The sequence below is a fragment of the Dipodomys merriami genome, unplaced genomic scaffold, assembly GCF_024711535.1.
Source record: "Dipodomys merriami isolate MVZ:Mamm:240054 unplaced genomic scaffold, mDipMer1.0.p SCAF_5, whole genome shotgun sequence".
Classification (NCBI taxonomy): Eukaryota; Metazoa; Chordata; class Mammalia; order Rodentia; family Heteromyidae; genus Dipodomys; species Dipodomys merriami.
In genome coordinates this window covers 29,269,155-29,283,827 of record NW_027206068.1, presented here as the reverse complement: position 1 = coordinate 29,283,827, position 14,673 = coordinate 29,269,155, and the positions used below count along the sequence as shown (strand labels likewise).

The following is a 14,673-nucleotide window of genomic DNA, read 5'->3' as shown; positions in this document are numbered from 1 at the left end:
CATTTCCAATTAGCTATCAAAAAAAGCTGGAAGTGTAACATTTGAGAAGCAAAGTGAATATTTGAGAGGAGACATTTGACCCAAGACATTTAGGAGATGTGCCATTAACTTTAAACAACTCTTAGAACCCACAATCATCAGGACTGGTGATTGGGAGACAGTGAGGGAGAAGAAAAAAAGCTGAGGATAGCCATTCTAGATATATTCTTGTTTTTACACATCAGAAATCAAAGGATAATTCTGTAAACCATAGTATTTGACTGGACTATGAAAGGAGAATTCTTTAAACTAATGTGATGAAGAACTTCAGGTTTAAGTTTTCATCTTGCTAGGTCCTGAGTACTTCAGGAAATATCTTACATTCATGAGTCTGTTTCATCCTCCCAACCCAACTAGAAGACATCTATGTTCATCTGTATCAGACGCTGGAGATGAACTATCTCATGGTTGCACAATTGAGCAGGTAGAAAAGCTTTGAGTCCAATTCAGAGCCTAGACATTAGCCTAGAGACTAAACAAGACAAGTAAGAGGACAAGCAGCCTCTACACCATGGTTGGGTCAGCACCTTTTTAAAAATTAGAGGCAGTGGGCATCATCTTGTCATTGTTGTACATGTATATAATGTACTTTGATTATATTCACACCCCTCATTACCCTCTCTTGTTCCCACTCCCTCCCACTAGTCCCCTTGCCCTTACCAATAACCCCCCCTTTAATTTCTTTTGTTTTTCCTTAGTCTAAATTCCGTCTTTAACTGTTAATTTTTGTGTGTGTGTTTTTGCTTTTTCTTTCTTATTCCAACTTAGGGACTCCAAACACCCCTGACTGGGTCTTACTCTTCCAGAACACCATTAGTTAAGATTATTCAAACTTGAATTTCAAAGGAATATTTCCTTTGTTCCATTTGTCACACCAAGGAATTGGGAACAGCTGGATGTCAGGATGCGCGTGGTTGCCATAGTAATATTACTCTGCTTTTGCAAAGCTGCTGAGCTACGCAAGGCCAACCCTGCTGGTTTGAGAAATCGAATAAATCACAGCCGGGCAGGTGGGGGCTGGAGAGGCTCCAACCCAGTCAAACGCTATGCACCAGGCCTTCCCTGTGATGTATACATGTACCTCCATGAGAAATACTTAGATTGTCAAGAGAGAAAATTAGTTTATGTGTTACCTGATTGGCCTCAAGATTTGCTGCACATGTTGTTGGCAAGAAACAGGATCCGAGTGTTAAAAAACAACATGTTTGCCAAGTTTAAAAAGCTGAAAAGTCTAGATCTGCAACAGAACGAGATCTCCAAAATTGAGAGCGACGCATTCTTTGGTTTAAACAAACTCACAACCCTTTTGCTGCAGCACAACCAGATCAAAGTCTTGACTGAGGAGGTGTTCATTTATACACCTCTGCTTAGCTACCTGAGACTTTACGACAACCCATGGCACTGTATTTGTGAGATAGAAACCCTCGTCTCAATGTTGCAGATTCCAAGGAATCGGAATCTGGGGAACTATGCCAAGTGCAAAAGCCCACAAGAACTAAAAAATAAAAAATTGATGCAGCTAAAGTCTGAAGAATTATGTAATGAAGAAGAAAAGGAACAACTGGACCCGAAATCCCAAGTCTCAGGGAGGCCCCCAGTCATCAGGCCTGAAGCAGACTCGACCCTGTGCCACAACTATGTGTTTCCCATACAGACACTGGATTGCAAAAAGAAAGGTTGGTATGTTTCCCTTTTTTTTTTTTTTTTTTTTTGTTCATTTTCCTGGACTGTTTAAAATGCTCTTTGAGGCTTATGCCCCTCCATACATTCCATCATGCTTTGGAATTTCTCATACTAGTGCCAGAAATCTTTCCCCCTGGGGGCAATGGGATCTATTCCAAGTTCTTCTGGCCTCCAGCCCATGATGGTTGGTGATTATGTGACCGTAGAGGAGGACAGGAAATATCCTCAGCAGAGACAGAAACTTGAGTCCTACACATTTGTTCCTAGCAAGCTGTAGCTTTAAGAAATTCCTAATTTGTGGTGTGTGTGGGGGGGGGGGGTGCGCATGTCTGTCTGTCTGTCTGTGTCTGTGCCTGTGTGTCTGTATGTGTCTGTGTCTGTGTTTGTGTCTGTGTATCTGTGTGCTGGTCCTGAGGCTTGGACTCTGGGCTTGAGCTCTGTCCCTGAGATTTTTTTTCTTTTCTCAAGGGTAACACCCTGAAGTGTTGTTGTTTTTTTTCCTTTGCTCAAGGGTAACACACTACCACTTGAGCCACAGCTCTACTTGCAGCATTTTTGTGTGTAGGTGTTCATTGGAGATAAGAGTCTCATGGGCTGTCTTGCCCAGGCTGGCTTTGAACCACAATCCTCAGATGTCTGCCACCTGAGTACCCAAGATTAAGGCTTAAGCCACCGACACTGGCCAGAAATTCCTAATTTCTCTTAAATTATATGGATAAGCCAGTAGGTGTGAAAATATATGCAAATACCCCCTATACACCTTGACTTGCCCTCATAAAAGGTAAAAGATACTATGCATCTGGGAGAGACAACTTTAAGGAAAATTCATGCAGAAACAAGACAGGGGTGTATACTCTGAGAGGGGGGAGGAAGGAAGGGAAGGGTAAGAGGTATATTAGTAGTGCATCTGTATTTCATAACCCTTAGCTACAAGTTTTAATAAATACTTGCTAGCATCCTACATCCTAATGATTCCCAAGATATCAAAACTAAAAGAAAAAAATTAAAGAGCTACATTTAAAATATTCAACCCAAGAGCTCTAAGACTAAGGAAAATCTATTGCCTGCAAATAATTATTATTTTCCCGTCTCACACAATCTTGTGCTAGTAATGAACAAGCTTTACATACACAGGATGAAGTCCTGGACTAAGTAAACAGATGGGAGATTTTAAGAAGGCTCTTAACATATTAGCAAAGATTGATGATTCAATGTCCGCCAAGAACTGCAATTTGCTCTATGATAACAGGCCATACGACAGTGTCTATGTATTTCATTTCTGGCCTGATTTAATAATTGGTAGTATTAAAGCCAGATGTCATTAGATTAATGTCATATAGAACCTGGTATCATTTCTGTACATCTATTTTGGAAAGTTGTGATTTTTTTTTGTTTCCATGTGGGAAAGGGAAAGGGAAAATTAAAAGATCCCTAACAGCCTCCTCCTACCCAGAAGAACAGAAGGCTGGAGAGTCAGGCAACCCAAAGCAGAAGTCAATTAGTTCATTTTTCAGCAAAGATATTCTCAAGCCTTTTCATTCTCTCCTTTATTCTGAAGGTGGAACCTGCTGGTCAGGTCCCACCACAGCCATGTGCTGAGGACAGTTTACTAAATAACATGCCCTTTGAACTGCATGGAATTCCATGTTATTATGCTAGAGCAATTCCAGCCTCATAAACTGGGACATTTTGTGCTGGCTCCTCTGAATTAGGGACAAACTACTTATTAACTGAAAATCAACAATGCTACAGATACATGCCTCCGTCCCCACCCCTGACAAATGTTATCCACAACATTTAGGATGCCAATGGAATCTCAATATATAGGAAAACTGAGGCTCAAGAGAGGTCACTCTCTTAGCCAAGACCTCATTGAAAATGGCAAAGCTGAATCAGGGCCAATGAATTTGCCACTTCAACCTGCTGTCTTTAGAGTTAATAAGACCATGTTCTAACTGCTGTTCTAACAAGCAAGCATCAGAGGAGTCCAGAAGACTCAGTAGATGCAGTTTCCTTGTAGCAAGATTGAGGGGAATTTCCTTGGTATCATTATACAGAGTAGGGCTACAGGATGAAGATGCTTTAGTGGGACTGCCTTTGTAATGCTTAGATTTAAACCTGGAATTTCACATTTTTTGGAACAAATAGGAAGTGACTGTCCTAAAATTAGGCTCCTATACTTGATATCCCTGAGGACCTGGCCTTTGAACTTGCTACATAGGAGTCAAAGAAAACTAGTAGGATTAAGTTAATTAATTATCTGAGAAAAATATCATCTGCACAAAATTTAAGACTTCTTCAGCTAGACTACACTATTCTCTATGAAGGAATAACAGTATGTTATCTCTTTTTTTAAAAGTAGCTCTATACTGTTGGGATTTTACCTCTTCTGATGAGTCTTATTTCTGTTTTTTTTCAATGATTAACAAAATGTATTGTGTGAAAGAAATGATATGACATAACCCATGAAAGTGAAATTGTTGCAAACAGAAAATACAAAGCCATTTCTTCCTAAATTAGGGGGGAAATTTTTCTGTAATAAATCTGGTGATGAGTCTATTTCTGCTTTTGTCTTTTTTCCATAATTTTTTCTTTTTCCCTTGGCAATCATCAGCTTAAAAAATTGTTCCCTTCTTTCCTCAACTTATTGTCTGAATATAATCTTCCATAAATGTCTCACAAATTAATTTTAAAATGTGTGACTTAAGCCCAGTACTGGTAGCTCACACCTCTAATCCTAGCTACTCAGGAGGCTGAGATATGAGGATCATGGTTGGAAGTCAGCCTGGGTAGGAAAGGCTGTGAGACTATTATCTCCAATAAACTACTTAGAAAAAGCTAAAAGTGGGGCTGTGACTCCAATGGTAGAGCACTAACCTTGAGCACAAAGATGCTCGGGATCAGAGCCCAGGCCCTGAGTTCAAGCCACAGGACTGGCAAACAATTAAGTAAATAAATCAAGTGATTTACCAGAATATACTGTTTGTATGTTAGTACATATGTTAGGTCATATCTCAGTGGTTAATATAAATTCCTCTGCATATTGGCAACTGTGTGATTCAGAGCCTATACTTCCATTCTTTGAATATATTTTTATTTTTAATTGACACACAGTGACTACACATATAAGTGGGGCAGATTTCAGTAATATATGCAATGTAAAATAATCAGATCAAAGTAACTAGCATTTCCATCACTTCAGGCACTCACTAAATCTATGTATTTGGAACACTCAAAATCATTTGAGAGGATGAATGACACTGTTCAAAAAGACTATTACCTGAAATATGTAACTGTAACCCTTCTGTAAATCACCTTTACAATATTTTTTGCCAGTCCTGGGGCTTGAACTCAGGGCCTGACCACTGTCCCTGAGCTTCTTTGCTCAAGGCTAGCACTCTACCACTTGAGCCATAGTGCCATTTCTGGTTTGTTCTGTTTATGTGGTACTGAGGAATGGAACCCAGTACTTCATTCATACTATGCAAGTACTCTACTACTAAGCCACATTCCCACCCCTACAATAAAATTTTAAAATCTTCCCTATTAGTTATTTTGAAATATAAAATTATTTGTTGACAATCATAGCTATTCTTCTATGCTACACATCATTGGAAGCTATTCCGCTACATCACCTGCACCTGTGTATCTGTCACTCTTTCTCTCTCCATCATTACAATCACCATCCTTCCAAGGCATGGCAGAATTATACTCTAGATTATAATGTGAAGAATAATTTTGTTTCTTTTAAATCAACATAAATGGCTGTGGTTAACAGAAACATATTGCTTCTTTTTGGTCATTTGGGATTTTTTTGTTTCACTGTTAATTTTTATTTTAATTTATATTATTCATTCTAATAAGCAAAGGTCTGGTCTTCTAAACTTTCTTGGGTAATTCCTGACCCAGGGTTATGTGCTTTAGATTGATGATATTAACTGGGTTGCCTTTCTTAGCTCTTTCAAAGCTTTAAAAATGAAAATACATAGAAGTTGAAAACTAGGGATAGAATTAAAATATGACAAACTGATGTTCATCCCACTCTAGTTTTCCCAATTCCATTCTATAAATAGCTAACAAATGTAAAATATTATACATCAAAATTTAAAAAAATATTATACATCAATGCCTAGCAGTATTCATCATTAGCTCCTTACAGGAAAGTATAAATATTTTGTATTATTATGCTTTACTTGTTAGTAATGTATAATATGTATAAAATGTATATTCTGTAGTTGTTAGATTCTACATGGTATCTAAGGAAGCCTTAAGCATGTCATTAAGAGAGGGACTTGCAGAGCTGGGAGTGTGGCTCAGTGGTAGAGTGCTTGCCTTGCATGCATGAGGCCCTGGGCTCGATTCCTCAGCACCACATAAGCAAAAAGAAAAAAACCGTAAGTGGCACTGTGGCTCAAGTGGTAGAGCGCTAGCCTTGAGCTAAAGAGCTGAGGGACAGTGCCCGGACCCAGAGTTCAGGCCCCCATGACCGGACCCCCCCCCAAAAAAGAGAGGAATTTGCAGTAATACTAATGAATAAAAGCTATCACCTAAATGCTCGGTGGCTATGAAATGTTATGGCTTTTACAGATTATCACTTCTCATAATTCTAAAAGTGCTATTATGCTGAGTGCCAGTGGCTGAGATCTGAGCCTTGACAGCAAAGTCCATGTGACTTTTATCACCAATTAGCCAACCAAGCAACAAAAAGGCCAGAAGTGGAACTGTGCTCAAGTGGTAGTGCACTAGTCTTGAGCAAGGATAGCACCCAGGTCTTGAGTTCAAGCCCCAGGACATGCACGCATGCGCATACACACACACACACACACACACACACACACACACACACACACACACACACAAACACACAGTGCTATTATACTCACTTTATAAATAATAAAATAAAGGTAGAGAGAGGTTAACTTGCCCTTCAAAGGTCACACAGGCCATGAGTATTCTGGTTTCAAGTCACTGGCAACCATGCAATGTCACCTCATCTCTCAAGATCCTGGGTGTAACAATTATACACCCAGAATTATTCAAAAGAATTGATTAATGCCCACTAAGCTTCCTCCCAATATTGAATCCTCCTTGAGGCTCTGTATACAAGTACCAAATACACAATCATGTACAGGGAATAACCTGGACTACTGAGTCCTGTACTCAAAATCTGAGTCTTTCCCACTGACTTGCAGTGAATCACATGTGTGTAGGGTGCCTAACATGTGCCAGTTCAACCACATAGACCTCAAAAATCACTATTTTTGCCTTATATATCTGACAGCAAGAAAAAATAACAGCTTTATTCACTGAGAAACAGGCACTTTGCCAACAGAATTTACTCTTTCAAAGGAAATAAATGTGAACTTAGTTGAAAGGCATATTTAAGCCATATTGAAGGGAATGGATTTGCCAAAAATACATGAAAATAAGTTTTTAAACTTCTATTTACTATAGAATAAGTTATCATTTTTACTTCTAGGGTCAGGCTGTGGAGAATTATATAGGTAAATTGTCCCTAGCTGCTTCTGAAGTTAGGGGCACAATTTTTTCCCTTGGATCAAATGACAGTTAAGAGTTATTATTTGCAATAAATAGGTCCATTCCTATTTCTTTCAAAACTAATTAGTTCTGAGGTTGCCGGCAACCAAGATGGCCCAGTATGTTACAAAAATGCCCCTATTTCCTCCTCAAAGTCCGTAAGATTGGATGAAGACCATGCTTCTTTCAGACAACAGTCAAGCAGATACAGTATATGTTGTGTTTTTCAAGAATTTCAAGTAGCAGTAAATATAAAATATAAATACCATGTGGAACCTGGTCTAGAAATGGCCACATGGATGAAATTTGACTTTTAGTATGGAGAAATATTCCTTATTTTAATCTTTATAAAAAATAACCATCCTTTGCATCAGTATTTGTAATTTTCATTCAAGTTCTAAGATAAAAGAATCAAAGAAATGTTTTTATTCATTAATTCAACAAATGAGGTTCACTTATGGCTTTCTAATCTACACTAGTAAATGCTTGGTTTGCATTTCCCATTACTATTTGTGGATCCTATTTTTATCCAAAGATGCTGCTGACAACTCCAAAATTGGTTCCATAATTCACTTTTGTCCCAACACCCATAGGTCTGCCACATTGCCCAAGCTGGATTTCTGGGTATTCTTATGAACATTTTTTTCAACCCATTTATTTGTGGTCAACCCACTTTTCAGCTTGTCTTATAGTGGTTGCTCTGTCATCCACCCTGTCCAGACCAGATATGGGTTTGGAAAGCAAATCCTGGTAAACAGGCTCATTTCTAGAATGAAGGAGGTGCTGCAGCCTTTAGTAACTTCTTATGGCCTAGTGAAGGCTCTGGCTTTCATTTATAAGATGGAAAGCCAATGGAGGATTCTTTCATCAAAAAACCATGTGATCTGACTGTGTGTTCATAAAATTGAACAGGCTTAGCACCCCACTGGACTCATCCACTCAAGAAGTGATGGTAGCTTGGGCCAATATGGTAACAGTGGAGGAAGCAGAGGAGGTAGGATCCTGGATATTTTGAAGTAAAAAGGCTACTCTTTTCAAGCCTCTTATAAGAAGATGCTATAGCCATTTTCCACAATCATCCCAAATTCTAAATGATAAAAAATAATGTCTTCTATCTGTTCTCAAATCCCAATTATCCATTATTTCTGAATATTGCTAGGATTTTCTTGCTTACATGTAGTGCTCAAAACAATGTAACTCCTGCTGTCCTAAAGGGAGAATTACCTCACTGTTACAACATTATAATTAATTTCAAATCTTGAGAGCATTTCCTTTTCAATATATTGGCAGACACAACTCTAGATCAATTAGAACAATGTTACCAGAATATAGAGATAATGTAACCCTCAAATTTCAAAGTACTCAACAAACATTTAATGAGATCTTACTATTTAACATATATTAGTTATCTATTGCTATGTAACAAACCATATCCAAACTCAGCAGCTTAAGATAATACACATGTATCTCCATTTCTATCGGCCAGGAAACCCAATATGGCTGATCTGGTCCTGTGCTTTAGGATCTCTGCCAAGGCTGCAATCAAAGTATGGACTAGAACTTCAGGCTATGATCACATCCAAAGGCTTAACTAGGAAACTGTGTTCTTGTAAACTTAAATGGTATAGGCAGGATTCAGTCATTCAGGACTGTTTGAACTATGAACCTCAGTTTCTTCTTGGCTTTTGGGTACCTTTCATTATTGTCTGGGCTGGACTGGACTTTGATACTCCTAGTCACACTAGCTAAGATGACAAAATGACAGATGTTTCTGTTTAGATGGGCCAGGCTCTAGAGTAGCTATGGCAAGAGCCATAGCTCATGTAGTATTTATTATAGTATTTAGAACTGAAGCATATGGATGTTATAATCCTATCAAAAAAAGGAGAGCAAGCTAGTGTTAATGGCTCTCTCCTGTGATCCTAGCTAATCAGGACGCTGAGCCCTGAAGGACTGAGGATCAAAGCCAATCATGGCAGAAAAGCCTGTAGACTCCATCCCCAGTGAACTAGCAAAAATGGTGTATATAATTGAGCTCCAGTGACTCATGCCTGTAACCCTAGATAGTCAGGGGCTGAGATCTGAGGATCATAGTTTGAAGCCAGCCTAGGCAGAGTAGTCCATAAGACGCCAATTAACCACCAGAAAACCGGAAGTGGTGCTGTGACTTGAAGTGGTAGAGGGGTAGCCTTGAGCAAAAAAGCTCAGGGACAGCGCCCAGGCCTTGAATTCAAGCCCCACGACTGACAAAAAATACTGGACTGGAGGCAAGGCTCACATGGTAGAGTGCCAACTGTAAACAAGAAAGTGGAAGTGGAAGGCACTGAGTTCAAGCCCCAGTACTGGCACCAAAAAAAGAAGAAAAAAGAGGAAGGGGGAATGAAAGTGGGACGGGGAGAAGGAAGAAAGGAGAGGAGGAAGAGAAGGGAAGAAGAAGAGAAAGGAGGAGAAAGAAGAGGAAGAGGAGAAAGCAAATTCAATCACATAATGAATAAAAAATAAACATCTGATAGCATCCTAATAATTACATGCCTTCTAAGCCATTAACAAGAGAGTAAACAATAAATCTGAGTCACTATGATTGCGAATATATCAGGGGCTCTGAAATAATCAATTCTAGATATAGTTAGAATTTTTAAAATTAATATTTGGTATCCTTAATTTGATTATTCTGTACCAAAAAGGGCACTGTGGATAAATGAACATAATTCCCATTTCTAAGCATTTCTATTTCTTCAGAAAGACTTTGGGTAGTGTTATTTCTTAGATGTAAATTAATCTTGACATTTTATTATTGCTTCAAATTTTCCTTCATGGGAACAAGTTTGTTTCTCTTCACAGGCTGCAACTGCTCTGTTTAAAACTAAGTAAGAGGGACTGGGAAGGTGGCTCAGTGGTAGTGCTTGCCTCACATGCATGAGGCCCTGGGTTTGATTCCTCAGCACCACACAAGCAGAAAAAAAGCTGGAAATGGTGCTGTGGCTCAAGTGGTAGGGCACTAGCCTTGAACTGAAGAGCTGAGGGACAGTGACCAGGCCCAGAGTTCATGCCCCATGACCGACAAAAAACAAAACAAAACAAAAACAAAAACAAAAAAAACTAAGAGCTCTTCAAAATATTTCGCTAAAGATTACAAGACAGAGCAAGTATTATACTAAATTATAAAACAGACATGGCTCATGTATTTTGAAAAGTATGATTAAAGGTAGAAAAAGTGTACAGTAAATAATAAAATTAAATGAACCTTGTTTCTGCAACTTGGGTTCCTCCTATAGGGGTTTTCCTATATTACTATTAAGAATAGCATATTGTTCTTGTTACAATTGCTGTCTGAGAAGTCTGTTTACTGCTGTGCTGGAAGAAGCAGGGAGGGGTACGATACAAATGGCATTAAAGATTCAGGAATTAAGTGGTGAAGAAGACAAGCCAGGGCAGTAGGTCAAGACTCCTCTTGAATTTTAGCATCCAAGGAAAGAAACAAGTCTCCTCTGCCATTTGAGTTTTGTAGTCTATAAATTTATTTTACATGGCTGAAATAAATAGAAAATCCTACAAGTAAACAACTATATTTTAAATGACTTTTATTAAAATAAACAAAGATCCATAGATAAGTATTTCTATATATTTCTGGAGATACCTATATATAATTGCCCTGTAATTAGGTACTGTTGTTAATCTCTTACTGCTTACTGTTTATGAATTAAATATTACCATAATATTGTATAAGAAATGCAATGTGTGTAGGGATAGGCAGTATCTGAGGTGTCAAGTGTCCTCTGGGAGTTATGAAGTACTCTTCCTCAGGATAAAGGAGGATTATTGTAATGCTTGAGATCAAGAAGGCCAAAGGTTGGTTTGTTTTTCAGAATAGAGGGACATGAGTTTGTTGGCAGAGGGAGCCTAAAAAGATGAATGGATGAAAGGAGAATGTAGCAAAAGAATAATCCTGCAGCCGGGGGCCAGTGGCTCACACCTGTAATCCTAGCTACTCAGGAGGCTGAGATCTGAGGATCATGGTTCAAAGCCAGCTCGGGCAGGAAAGTCCGTGAGACTCATCTCCAATAAACCACCAGAAAACTGGAAGTGGCGCTGAAGCTCAAGTGGTAGAGCACTAGCCTTGAGCTGAAGAGCTGAGGGACAGAGCCCAAGCCCAGAGTTCAAGGTCCACGACTGACCAAAAAAAAAAAAAGAATAATCCTGCAAACTCCTCAGAAGTGGGAGGAGAATGGGAAGGGATATACTTACCATAGTTAGGTCTTAGAGGTCTCATGTTGGCTTTTTTACCCCAAATGCTTTGTTGATAATTGTAGGGGAGCCAGGATTGACAACATCCAACCCCCTCCCTTGCATCTTCCCACCCAAGTGGCACAGTAAGCTTGACCTTCCTTTTGATTTCCTGCCCCTGCAGCTGGGGACTGTCTCTGAACAATGTGTGAGACCCCTCCCTCAAGGGCCAATGCACTTGATCCCTGGGTTTTGAGAGATTTCAGCCCATGCTGAGTATCACTTTTCTTTGGCTTTGGATACTCTTTACCCCCTTTAAAAGCTGATATTTCAACCACACAGGTTTAAAGGCCAAGAGAAAATGCATAAATGCAAATGAGAAGATAACCTTAATACTATTAATTTTTCCAGAGCTGAAGAAAGTTCCTAACAACATTCCTCCAGATATTGTTAAACTTGATTTGTCTTACAATAAAATCAAGCAACTTCGACCCAAGGAATTTGAAGATGTTCATGAGCTAAAGAAATTAAACCTCTGCAGCAATGGCATTGAATTCATAGATCCTGGTAAGTCCTGCTGTACAGATTCATAAATAGTTGATGAAAGTCTTGTGTGTTGTTATTTTGTGTCAACATTTAAAATAAACATATTTGTTTTTTTAAAAAAACTAAACTAAACCAAAGAAGTGTGAATTTTAATAAACATGACACTTAAATTAGCACTCAGAGAAATATTTGCCAAAACATTGCCTTATGGGGTACATGAGACTGTATTTAGTCCTTAGTGTATCTTGAGGATTGGTTCCAGGAGCCCTCTTGGACACCAAAATCCAGATGTTCAAGTCCTTTACATAAAATAGCATAGTATTTGCATATAAAACATTCCTCTCCAATACTTTAAATCATCTCTAAGTTACTTATAATCCTTAATACAAAGATACAGTGCAAATGCTATGTAAATAGTTGGTAGACTGCTTTGTTTAGGAAACACTAATAAGTAAATGATCTGTCCAGTACAGACTTTTTTTAAAAATATTTTTTCTTTTTTTCAAATGATTTTTAATCTGTAGTTGGTTGAATCTGAAAATACACAACCCATAGATACAGAACCCTGATTATATAGTCCTAAGCAATATTTCCCCTCTCACTCCGTCCTTTTTATTTTTCTTGGAGGTACTGAGGTTTAAATTAAGGGTTTGTGTTTGCTAAGCAAGCACTCAACCACTTTAGCCACACGCCAGCCTTTTTGCTTTAGTTTTCAGATATGGTCTTATGTTCTTTCTCTGTTGTTGGGATGACAAGTTTGTGCCACCACACCCAGTTTATAGGTTGAGAAAGTACTTACTATGTCATTTGGCACTTTTTTTGATATATCCCATGGAACAAAAAGTATCCGAGTACTTGATACAAAGCAAGCAAAGGGAGCTAAGGAATTTTTAAATGAAAGAGCTACCATATTTCAGGGTCTTTGAAATAAAGCAGTCCCAAAGTAGATTTACTTTAATGAATTATACAATTAAGTATGCAAATACAGGAAGAGTTGCCAGACTTTAAAAGGCATGAATAACAATTTCACAAAATGCCAAGCATTATTGTGGGGAGAAGGGGAAGAAGCCATCCTACTAGAGTTTAACCTCCTTTAAGAATGTAACTTAGCTTTGTCAAGTGTTTGCCTACTTATGGTTTAAATTAACAACGATAACACTTTAAAAGTAAAATCTAGGAATGTTTATATATGTTTTCAACCTGCTGGGCTAAGTTGTTTTAAGAAAAGTAAATCTGCATCAGCACCAACTAACAGAATTTTAGCTAATAGAAAAAAAATTTAATGCTGTGTCTTTAGAATGCTACGTCTTTAGAACTGTCATCACAAGAGTGGACCTTTCCTCTCTCAATTGCAAGATGTGCTTTGTGCCAAAATACAAAGTAGTCTTTTAAAAAAAAGAAATTGGGTTTGGTCCTAGAACAAATGATATAAAATTAGTTAATGGTATTGGTCGAACAGCATTCCAAATTCAAAATAACGATACTATATTCTAATGAGGGTGTTTTGGAACTGTAATGAGAAAATGTTAGAAATAGAAACAAAATATTTGAAATCAGGATTGAGCTGTAAATTCTAGAGTGTCTGGCTAGTCCACATCAACTAAAGTAGGAACAATGTACATACAGATTTCTTTGCTCTTGGAAAAGGGGGAAAAACAACTTCTTTTGTTATGTGTTTGGTATTTGGATAATATCCAGCCTCCAACAAAATCAAATACACATGGATTCAAAACTGATAGCTACCATAGCTTACCCAAACACAACCAGATGTTTTCAGATTGTTGGCAGAAAGTGTTTGGTTTTGAAGTCTACAAGAATAGAATGATTTCCCTCAAACTGGGAAAAGATTTTCTAGGCATTTTTAGAACTGATATCCCAGGAAGCTCTCAACTCACCACCAGGAACATTTTTCTTTTTACTTTTTTATCTGCACTGTTGTCTTACATTGATATCTCTTCTTTATTGACATTTCTTTTGTGGTATCTTTCCAATAAATATAAAATATGTACCAGAAAATGCATAATAATTTTTGGCAATACTAGAGATTGAACTCAGGGCCTTCTGCCTGCTAGGCAAGCACTCTACCATTTGAGCCACATCTTCAATCAGAGATTACATTGTTTTAGAGCTATTTTAAATTTTATTTTTCAAATAAAATACTGTACTTATCAACCTAATCAAAGGGAAAACATTATTTAAAGAATAATAAACTTGGAGGCAACAATACCTTGCTCATGTAATTGTAACCCCTCTGTACAGTATTTTCACAATTAAAAAAAACTAAAAAATAAAAATTAAACTTATAATAAACAACAATAAACCAGAAATTTTACATGTCAAATGTATACGGTGGAGAAATATAACTAAAAATAAAATCTCCCAATGCAAAAATTTCTCTACAAAAGTAACGGAGAAAGAACACATTGTCTTTACTGAAGCAATGTATCTGAGAGTGATACAAAGCACAGAAAATCACTACGTATTCCAAAGATAGAAAGAAATTTCACCACCACAACCACAGATACTACCTATCCAACACATTTTCAGTGCCCAAATGAGAGAACTGGGCAATGCATTTGTCATGCATCTCTCATCTAAACTTGCCTTACTAGAGTGACCATCTGAGTTAGCTCCTTGGCTTTA

At 37.9% G+C, this 14,673-nt stretch overlaps 2 protein-coding genes across 8 annotated transcripts in view; one reads left to right on the top strand and one right to left on the bottom strand.

Annotated features, from left to right (window-relative positions):
* Window positions 1–14,673, bottom strand: part of Fbxl13 (F-box and leucine rich repeat protein 13) — a 153,687-nt gene that overhangs the window by 78,050 nt on the left and 60,964 nt on the right. The window lies entirely within an intron of this gene.
* The window catches only part of Lrrc17 (leucine rich repeat containing 17), a 36,418-nt gene that overhangs the window by 20,323 nt on the left and 1,422 nt on the right, over window positions 1–14,673 (top strand). For both annotated transcript variants that reach the window (XM_069996321.1, XM_069996320.1), the window contains exons 2-3: window positions 808–1,715; window positions 11,896–12,051. In XM_069996321.1, coding sequence (XP_069852422.1) covers window positions 944–1,715; window positions 11,896–12,051 — 928 coding nt within the window. In that variant the 5' untranslated portion in view covers window positions 808–943. The remainder of the gene's footprint in view (window positions 1–807; window positions 1,716–11,895; window positions 12,052–14,673) is intronic.